Source organism: Panulirus ornatus, chromosome 43 (assembly GCF_036320965.1).
Source record: "Panulirus ornatus isolate Po-2019 chromosome 43, ASM3632096v1, whole genome shotgun sequence".
Lineage (NCBI taxonomy): Eukaryota > Metazoa > Arthropoda > Malacostraca > Decapoda > Palinuridae > Panulirus > Panulirus ornatus.
Genome location: NC_092266.1, coordinates 32647299 through 32657311, shown reverse-complemented (window position 1 = coordinate 32657311; position 10013 = coordinate 32647299). Strand labels below are relative to the sequence as shown.

At 43.0% G+C, this 10013-nt stretch overlaps 1 protein-coding gene and 1 long non-coding RNA gene across 2 annotated transcripts in view; one reads left to right on the top strand and one right to left on the bottom strand.

The window, feature by feature from the left end:
- Window positions 1-10013, top strand: part of LOC139762536 (uncharacterized) — an 84468-nt gene that overhangs the window by 72893 nt on the left and 1562 nt on the right. The gene's annotated exons all lie outside the window — the stretch shown is intronic.
- On the bottom strand, window positions 3765-9630 carry LOC139762534 (carboxypeptidase B-like). The gene is made up of 9 exons (XM_071687532.1): window positions 9474-9630; window positions 8582-8794; window positions 8351-8438; window positions 7930-8031; window positions 7514-7729; window positions 6551-6686; window positions 6074-6234; window positions 5819-5903; window positions 3765-4107 (listed from the first exon to the last, which is right to left on the bottom strand). Exons 1-9 carry the CDS (start codon window positions 9536-9538, stop codon window positions 3932-3934), a joined length of 1242 nt encoding a protein of 413 aa, XP_071543633.1. The 5' UTR covers window positions 9539-9630; the 3' UTR covers window positions 3765-3931.

The following is a 10013-nucleotide window of genomic DNA, read 5'->3' as shown; positions in this document are numbered from 1 at the left end:
TATACACTCTGAAGACCCTCACCTCCACCATTCCCGGGTACTACATAAAGACTGTCTAGATGTTTGACATCAGAGATGTGATTCACACACTCACAAGTAAAGGCCTCCACCTGGCAACAACCTCTGCCTCTCCCACTGTGTGTTGAACCATCTGGGGGTAATGTTTCTTAACTTGGGTCCGCAGGGTTGGTCTACCACTGTGTATGATGCGCTGTGAGTCAGCGCTGGCCACTACAGACGCCAGTGCACGCGCCCTGAGGCGCGCCGGCCGCGGCCACGGACGTTGCACCACCAACACATATTGTTAAACGTGGCCTTTGTCCGCCATTGGCTGCTCCTGACAACTGTCGTGTCGGATCTTGCGTCAACGGCACGACCCGTGGGTATGATGGCCAGCCTATCCCATTCCAACACAACAAGAAAACATGTGTTTTGTGAGGAGGGGATGGTTACCAGCCACAGAAAATGGGAGAGTGTCTGGAGAGAGAAGCACGTATGCATGTGTCCGGGAGGCATGCGTTCTCTCATGCTGCCCTTTGCTTGACCTGACCACATGGCTCACCTTGATCATACGTACCAATGCCTCACATGTGCAGGGAGATAGGGAAGATGTTGATGGTACAAGTGACGAGGGAACCAGGGAAGGGTCGATGTTGATTCTCTGGAAGTCCTCCAACAACCTTGGAGTCCCTCTTCTTCCTACAGGAATTCCCCCACCCTTGGAGTCCCTCCTCCACTATGACGTCACGGGGACGAGAACCGCGTAATCCTCCATATCCTGCTGAGGAAATTGTTCATTACCTCACTTGTCTTCCAGCTGTGGCCTGAACCCCACCTACCTCTGGGTGGGGTCGGCAAGTCACCCGGATGTCTGTACTGATAGCCTCGACTATGAACAGGAAAAATCGAGCTGTGATTTACATAAACATTGAGATTTACTTGTTAGTAGTCTTTAGGAGTTTTGCACCTGTATAATACGCCCGAGCCGGGCCAAGGCCGATGGGTTAGGTATTTGATGGACGAAGCTTTGTAAACTGCGACGCGCAGGCCCATGACTTGTTTTTTTCCTTTACCCCAGGAGCACCTACACCTTCACAAAATAGCAGGGAATTATATACTTCTTTGGATCAAGATCTCTGAAACGATTATATTCTCCACCATATATATATATAATATATATATATATATATATATATATATATATATATATATATATATATATATATATATATATATATATAAGATGTTCTGGAAGGAGGTAAAGTGCGTAAGACAAGGGAGCAAATGGGAACTTCAGTGAAGGGCGCAAATGGGGAGGTGATAACAAGTAGTGGTGGTGTGAGAAGGAGATGGAGTGAGTATTTTGAAGGTTTGTTGAATGTGTTTGATGATAGAGTGGCAGATATAGGGTGTTTTGGTCGAGGTGGTGTGCAAAGTGAGAGGGTTAGGGAAAATGATTTAGTAGACAGAGAAGAGGTAGTAAAAGCTTTGCGGAAGATGAAAGCCGGCAAGGCAGCAGATTTGGATGGTATTGCAGTGGAATTTATTAAAAAAAGGGGGTGACTGTATTGTTGACTGGTTGGTAAGGTTATTTAATGTATGTATGACTCATGGTGAGGTGCCTGAGGATTGGCGGAATGCGTGCATAGTGCCATTGTACAAAGACAAAGGGGATAAGAGTGAGTGCTCAAATTACAGAGGTATAAGTTTGTTGAGTATTCCTGGTAAATTATATGGGAGGATATTGATTGAGAGGGTGAAGGCATGTACAGAGCATCAGATTGGGGAAGAGCAGTGTGGTTTCAGAAGTGGTAGAGGATGTGTGGATCAGGTCTTTGCTTTGAAGAATGTATGTGAGAAATACTTAGAAAAGCAAATGGATTTGTATGTAGCATTTATGGATCTGGAGAAGGCATATGATAGAGTTGATAGAGATGCTCTGTGGAAGGTATTAAGAATATATGGTATGGGAGGCAAGTTGTTAGAAGCAGTGAAAAGTTTTTATCGAGGATGTAAGGCATGTGTACGTGTAGGAAGAGAGGAAAGTGATTGGTTCTCAGTGAATGTAGGTTTGCGGCAGGGGTGTATGATGTCTCCATGGTTGTTTAATTTGTTTATGGATGGGGTTGTTAGGGAGGTGAATGCAAGAGTTTTGGAAAGAGGGGCAAGTATGAAGTCTGTTGTGGATGAGAGAGCTTGGGAAGTGAGTCAGTTGTTGTTCGCTGATGATACAGCGCTGGTGGCTGATTCACGTGAGAAACTGCAGAAGCTGGTGACTGAGTTTGGTAAAGTGTGTGAAAGAAGAAAGTTAAGAGTAAATGTGAATAAGAGCAAGGTTATTAGGTGCAGTAGGGTTGAGGGTCAAGTAAATTGGGAGGTGAGTTTGAATGGAGAAAAACTGGAGGAAGTGAAGTGTTTTAGATATCTGGGAGTGGATCTGGCAGCGGATGGAACCATGGAAGCGGAAGTGGATCATAGGGTGGGGGAGGGGGCGAAAATTCTGGGAGCCTTGAAGAATGTGTGGAAGTCGAGAACATTATCTCGGAAAGCAAAAATGGGTATGTTTGAAGGAATAGTGGTTCCAGCAATGTTGTATGGTTGCGAGGCGTGGGCTATGGATAGAGTTGTGCGCAGGAGGATGGATGTGCTGGAAATGAGATGTTTGAGGACAATGTGTGGTGTGAGGTGGTTTGATCGAGTAAGTAACGTAAGGGTAAGAGAGATGTGTGGAAATAAAAAGAGCGTGGTTGAGAGAGCAGAAGAGGGTGTTTTGAAATGGTTTGGGCACATGGAGAGAATGAGTGAGGAAAGATTGACCAAGAGGATATATGTGTCGGAGGTGGAGGGAACGAGGAGAAGAGGGAGACCAAATTGGAGGTGGAAAGATGGAGTGAAAAAGATTTTGTGTGATCGGGGCCTGAACATGCAGGAGGGTGAAAGGAGGGCAAGGAATAGAGTGAATTGGAGCGATGTGGTATACCGGGGTTGACGTGCTGTCAGTGGATTGAATCAAGGCATGTGAAGCGTCTGGGGTAAACCATGGAAAGCTGTGTAGGTATGTATAGTTGCGTGTGTGGACGTATGTATATGCATGTGTATGGGGGTGGGTTGGGCCATTTCTTTCGTCTGTTTCCTTGCGCTACCTCGCAAACGCGGAAGACAGCGACAAAGCAAAAAAAAAAAAATAATATATATATATATCTATATATATATATATATATATATATATATATATATATATATATATATGTATATATATATATATCATGTGGACAATTTTTTTTTTATATTTCTTTCATGCCAGAAAGCGTTCAGTTACTATCTGGTTCTGCTGCTTTACATATACCACGAAATCAGTTAAATCCAAAATTCTTAGATTGTTTATCTTTCCTAATCTCTCCTTATGTCCGTCCCTCTTCAGCCTTTATCAATGTTTCATTTAAGGACTCGCTTGTGAGACGTATCATGCAAGTCTAGAGTCTTCAACGCAGAAACAAAATGATAAAGACATTAGAAATAGGATGTTTACATTTCCAAGTCAAACGCATGTCATGCCAACTGGTATATATTTATCATTAAGTAAGATGGCTGTATTATGAAGTGGGATGTATGCATTATGAAGAATTGTTTATATATAAAGCAATTGAAATCTAAGTTAAAATGACTGCAGCGTGTCGTGTGGGTCATGTACTATTCCTGTCTGTGGTAGAACATAAAGTAATTCAGATGTAGATGTAAATATGACTGTGAATTAAACAAATACCATTCAAGATCTTGTATTCATTACTTGATATAGAATTTCATGTCATGATTAACAGTAATTGCCCGTAACACTCAAGATTTAGGTCGATGGTGTTGATAGGCTATAGCCAGACAGTTAGCTGTCGTACAAGGTCTACTCTAAACAGACATGATGGCTATTAGTTAGGGTTCAGACGGCGTTGATGGCAGCCATGATGCCAGCCCAGGTCTCCTCGCCCACAGGAACGATCTGGTCAGGTGGGAGAAGGAAGCCCCAGTACCCAGTGTCACGCAGCTCCAAGGCGAATGAGTACTGAATGCCCGCTGCGTCATACATCCAGTCGCTGCTGCCCCCTGCCGCTGGGTCTGCCACACGAGGGGAGTAGAGTTAGGTGAGGCTACATGATGGTATGTGGTTAAGTTACAGAGGAATCAGCAGTTTAACTGCTTGTGCAAAATTTGAAAACTATTGCTTTCAAAACCTGTTTTATACTTTTGCTAGATTTGACGTTATAAATATGTCTTTTTTAAATGTAGCATATTATTAATCAATAAATTACTCAAATACTGGACACTGACTGGGCTGCAAGTGTAAGGTATTCATGTAGTAAGTTATTCCTATATATTCTAAGATTCTTATTGACTTTTTTTTTTCTATCAGACAAGGTGTATAATAAAGCTTGAAGACACACAGTTATGATATAGAAAATTTTTGGAGTTAAAGAGGTGTATTTTTAGGATTTGAATGGTTATTATTTTTACATTTTCGGTTAACGTGATATTTTGGTGCATTGTCGTTATAAGACAAGTTTAGGAAGTGTATTTATAGGTTTTGAATTACTTGGACAATATTCATAAGTAACACGTACATTTATTTGGCTGAGGAGCATCTGACTAGGTCGGTAATATGTGTATATATTTTCAAATACAACCTTCCAGTGGTTGTGGGTTGTGTTTTATTGTTATTGGTATAGTTATCGTTTTTTGGGTACTACTTCATTTTGTGACATGAAGATTTGGTGGACACTGATACATCATGGGACATGATATATCCTGGGACAAGCAAGGTGACACCATTGATATCCTCTTCCCTCTTACTAACGTCCGGTCATCTTATGTGAGAGGCTTTTGGGGAATATCGAAAGCTTCTGGCGGGGTGTGGCATCGGGATTTCGCCTACAAGATCCACTCTTGGTTTTCCTGCCTTGATCTGCTTACCTATATCTAGGATTCCTCCCTGGCCGATCTGGCTCAGGCAACCACAAGTTGTGGTACTCCTACTTCCCACATCAGTGTTCTCCAGAGTTCTGTCTTGTGACCTACGGTCTCGCTTTTTATCGACCATTTCCCTATCTTCAACAAATATGCAAATGCACAGATGGACATCAAGTACACTCACTTCCTTTCACGTCCACTTCATCTTCATTTGCTCGATCTGTCTCATCACAGTTTCTTATATAAACTTGGATTTGGCCAAGATTTCCCAGTGGGGCAGACATAGTTAATTTTAAAACCTCAAAAACCCTATTTCTCATTTATCTCTATGAAAACCTTTCCCCTAGCAACTTTCCCCATCTCTTTGATTGCTCTATAATATCACTATCATATCACCACCCAACACAGTAAAACGCTTGGTATTATTGTAACATCTAATGTATCTTAGAAACCAGGCAATACTCAAACAACTAAGTCTGCCTTTACGGAACTGAAGTCTTACCCAAATATCAAAAATTATTGTGATTATACAAAGTATTGATTCGTCCTTGTGGTTTAGTAATCTGTCAGAGAGTTGCAGCCATGTGTTTGGGTTTGCTGGGCAGCGAAACAGCTGAAAGTTAAAGTGAAGTTAAGGCGACTATTGAACTGAAATCTTTGTTTGTGTCGAGATTTTGCGTTTACATTTGTACTGCGTGTTTGTGGCGCCTCGGCCCTGCCTTACATTGTCTGCCAACTCTTCGTGATTGTGGCCAGAGTAGATTTTGATATCATTGTGGAGTGAGTGGTAGGGGTGGGCGTGAGGAGGAAGATGGCTCCAAGAGAATCTTGTAAAGAAGTCAGGTAAACAATGAGGACTCACAGATGACGTCGGCGATGTTGCCGTACTCGTAGCTTGTGCCGTGGACCGCGCTGAGGGCTGCTACGCCCGCTTCTGCCACGCGGTACTGACATAAGTCAGGTCGTTAGTATCGCTGTTGTACCTTCTTTAAGTATATTCAACTTATACACATAAAGGGTCTACCATATTGTCACACAAGTATCTGAATATAGATATATGATGATGTTGCTGCGGGATACTATTACAGCCTGAGCCCAGCAGACGGGCGGCCCTCACCTGCTCATCATAGTTGGCGGGGAGGCTGGAGGTGTAGCCGTAGGGGGTCATCCAAAGCTGGGAGTAGGAGTGGATGGTGAAGTACATCTTGACGCGGCCGCCCAGGGCGTTGATAGAATCACGCACAGCTTGACTCTCCTTCTCCGAGAAGGCTGACACGCCTGTACACACACCAAAGATTCGATACTACCTTTTAACATTTGTTAGCGTGAATATATATATATATATATATATATATATATATATATATATATATATATATATATATATATATATATATATGTATAACAGTCAAAAGATGCATATACTGTGTAACTTGTGGTGTTTCATTTTTCTTAGTTTTTAACTTCATAAAACTTGTCGATAACATTCATCCCAAACTTTCGAGACCATTATCAGACATCCAGTTCACCTGGACCATAGCTGACTTTTGATTAACTTTACGGTATGAACATGTTTATCATGAGATGAGCTTACCATGATAGATATCAGAGCAAGGAGAATTAGAGGTCCCGGGGCCGCCGAAGTCAGAGTCAAAGTTGCGGTTGGGGTCGACGCCGTGGCAGTTGAAAATATCGTCTGAGGGGACGCGGTTCTTGCGCCATAAACGATTCTGGAAAGAGGAATGTTCCAAGTTTTACTGACTTTCGCTGGAAGAATAGCTTTTGTGCAGAAGAAACAGGGAGCCATAAGAACAGTGATGATGGGTGCCCGGTTCCTGGCTTTAGGTTAAATCCTAACACCAGACAGGCTACTGTTGCACACACATCATGCCTATCCAACGGTGGACACAAGTCTGCAGTATAGAGTGCTTGAGTCTGTGAGTGTTAAGATGACATGAAACATTTTCGGAAACTTTGATACCGTCTTAAGTATCATTACGAGTCGCAGTTAATGGCAGAAAGGAACGAAATCAGAAAAATTCAACACATTTCAAAATATTGCACATAGAGAATCTGGATTTTTTATGCAATTTCTAATTTGTTTCTAAAATGTTCATGTATAATATCCGGGCTATGTAAGGACAAGCATTTACTTCGATTGTTAATAACACTCATGTATATTGGACGCAACTGTAATTGAATCCATACCATTACTTTATAAGCGTTACCATATATTGAACACAAAGTTGCTGTAAATCAACATTGATATCATGACGAAGTCATATTGGATTGTGGACAGTTTTACCTAACATATTTAGACGGAACTCCATGATAGAACTGATTATTACCTCGCCATCCAGAGAGGAAATCTTTACATAAGATTGAAACGGTTGACATATCCTTACAAGGTGGGATAACCCTCACGTACTTATTGGTTCGTCCTTACTACTAAGATCACGTGAGCTCCTGCAAGTTTGACAAGGCTGGTTCATCAGCAGTCACTACACTAGAGCGAGTACCTCGTCCCTCAAAGGCTCCACAAGAAAGTCTTACGTACGTTCGTCCAGGTGAAGTTGTAGCCATCGGGGTTGACGGAGGGCATGATGTGGAAGTCGTAGGCGTCCAGGAGGGCGGTGACCTCACTGTTGCTGCCGTAGCCAGAGGTCAGCTGGTCCAGGATCCACTGGCAGGTGGCCGGGGCGATCCACTCACGAGCGTGGATCCCACAGTCGATCCAGATCACGGGTCTCGTGCCGTCGCCTCCAGAAGAGACCTGGTCCAACACGTGCAAACAAGAGGAATGTTTTGTGTGGAGATTATATCATTATTTTGATCAGAAGAGTTTATATGACTGTCAACTTCTGCTCCCACAAGAGCATCATCAAGATGTCGAAACTTCCTCATCCAGTGGCTGTCTATGTGAGAGCATGTGTACGTAATTAACGCAGAAAGATTGGTGGTGTGTGGGATTACCTTAGCGACGCGGATGGCCCTTCCCTCATACGTGGTGGCGGCCGTGTATGTGGACACCATCTCGGAGAAGTCGGACTCTACCCCGTCCAGGATGGAATAGATCTGTGGAGACGACGGAGGACGGTGTGAGAGAGCAGGTCCATTGCTACTTACCATTAGCAACTCAGCTGTAAAGCAAGTATCTGTTGGTTGTGTAGATACGAGAGTAAGATCACTCTGCAACTCGTCAGCATAGCCAACTTACTGTATGTTTACATCCTTTGCTTTCTACGTGATTTTTTTTCTTTTTAGAATTTACTCCATGGTAAAGAATTGGGCCAGAACTCGTCAAAAAACTATGAAAACTGATTTTGCATTTCTTCATAATGATTATTTGTTTGCCTTTTTTATTTTGTTAAAACTTATCGCAGTTGGAACTAACTTGTTCGAGTGTGTGGTAGCTGGTGTGGTCGAACTTACGAGGGAGGACCTTTTCTACGCTGCGCTGGACGGCTTGCCCGTCGATCACTCTGTCAAAAGCCGTCAACAGCTGAGTCTCGCGGACACGAGTCATAGTCACCACTACTAATGATGATCAGTATTTATAAAGACAATTGTAAAGTGTTAATGAGAGTTTGGTGGGCGTGTAAGAGGTTACTACTGATGGACTCACTTCTGCACGTCGTTGATCATGATGGTGGCGGGGATGTGTCGTCGACGGAGGCCGTTCAGGAAGAAGTAGGTCTGCTGAGGTGGAACCATGACGTCGATAGGCGCCCTCCAGTCCCTGGGGTCCGTCCACTGGTCCAGGGCCATTTCTTTGACGATGGACCGCACGAGTGTTGCCTCGCCTTGAGACCTGGGCCGCACGCTGACCACCTTGTACCTGGTCATCAACAAGACTTAAAACTGTGAGCATGAATAGTGATGGCTGGCCTGTTGCTCTCTTGATCATTAAGGGTAAAGTTATTTACCGTAACATTCGCACTATTTCACTTTCAACTTGATTCTACAGACAGTGTAAGAGCTGGCGAGTCTCCCTTAATCTTAATTTATCCCTAAATGAATATGTAATGAGATCCAGCTAAAAGTCCCCTTGTTATAAGGTCTGGCTCTTCGCTGACATACATAACAAGTGAGGACCTGTCCATCTGTAACTTGTAAGTTAAGATTATATTCCCGTGGGAGCTTAGTATAATGCATTATTTTCCTGTGGGAACTTAGTGCAATGTATTACATTCCTTTGGGAGCAGTATTACGTATTATATTCCTGTTAGAGCTGAGTTAGTCGCTCGAACTTCATAGTGACGGCCTCAATGTCCCTGGCACTCATGAAGCTCGACCAACCATAGTTAGAGATGTACGTGATAGATGAGGTGACTTCGATGAGAGGTCAAGGGACAGATGACACCGAAAACATAAGTTCACGTTTACAGATAGGAAGCCCAGGAGGAAGCAGAGAAGGCAACGCAATCTATTGTTTCTCTTTTGTTCATAGAGGAGATTCGCCTCATAAAGTACAGTGGTACGCTGTCCTGCCGTATAGGTCAAACAGAGAATCTCACCTGTGGAAGTTGGTAGCGGAAGCTACGGTGGCCAAAGCCACCGTCAACAATATGACGAACCTCATCTCTCTGGTTGACTGACGCGCACTGCTTCAGGCCGCCGACCCACTCTTCTTTTAAACCCGCGATAGTCCCCGGGGGTCGGGAGTTTGGGGAATAACGGATTTTCACGGGAGATGCCGATTGTATTTTCAATTAATCACTTCTTACCTTACTATTCATTATTGCGCCTTACAATTTGTACAAAGTCGACTGTAAAGACTGTCCGATAATGGTTAATAATTATTGTAGCTGGACAGTTTTAGAAGAGAAAAACTATATGATTATATAACTTTTAGCTTCGTCGTCCATTCACTTATGCTACAGAGGTTATACAACTAGAGGAAATGAGGCCAGCGGTTGGCCTGTACAATATATAGGGCTGACCTTATCTCTAACTAGTTAACATTTCATTTACATAATAATTCCAGAGTGACAAGGAAATACATGTGAATGTTTAAAGATAGAGGTGATGTAAGACTTACAACACAAATTGTTTTC

Bases quoted from the DNA above. Each gene is read 5' to 3' on its own strand.
- LOC139762534 (XM_071687532.1), bottom strand. From the start codon at position 9,538: ATGAGGTTCGTCATATTGTTGACGGTGGCTTTGGCCACCGTAGCTTCC. The intron at 8,439-8,581 runs GTGAGTCCATCA...GGCTTTTGACAG, and splicing joins ATGATCAACGACGTGCAGAA to AGTGATCGACGGGCAAGCCG. The intron at 7,730-7,929 runs GTAATCCCACAC...GTGTTGGACCAG, and splicing joins GGGCCATCCGCGTCGCTAAG to GTCTCTTCTGGAGGCGACGG.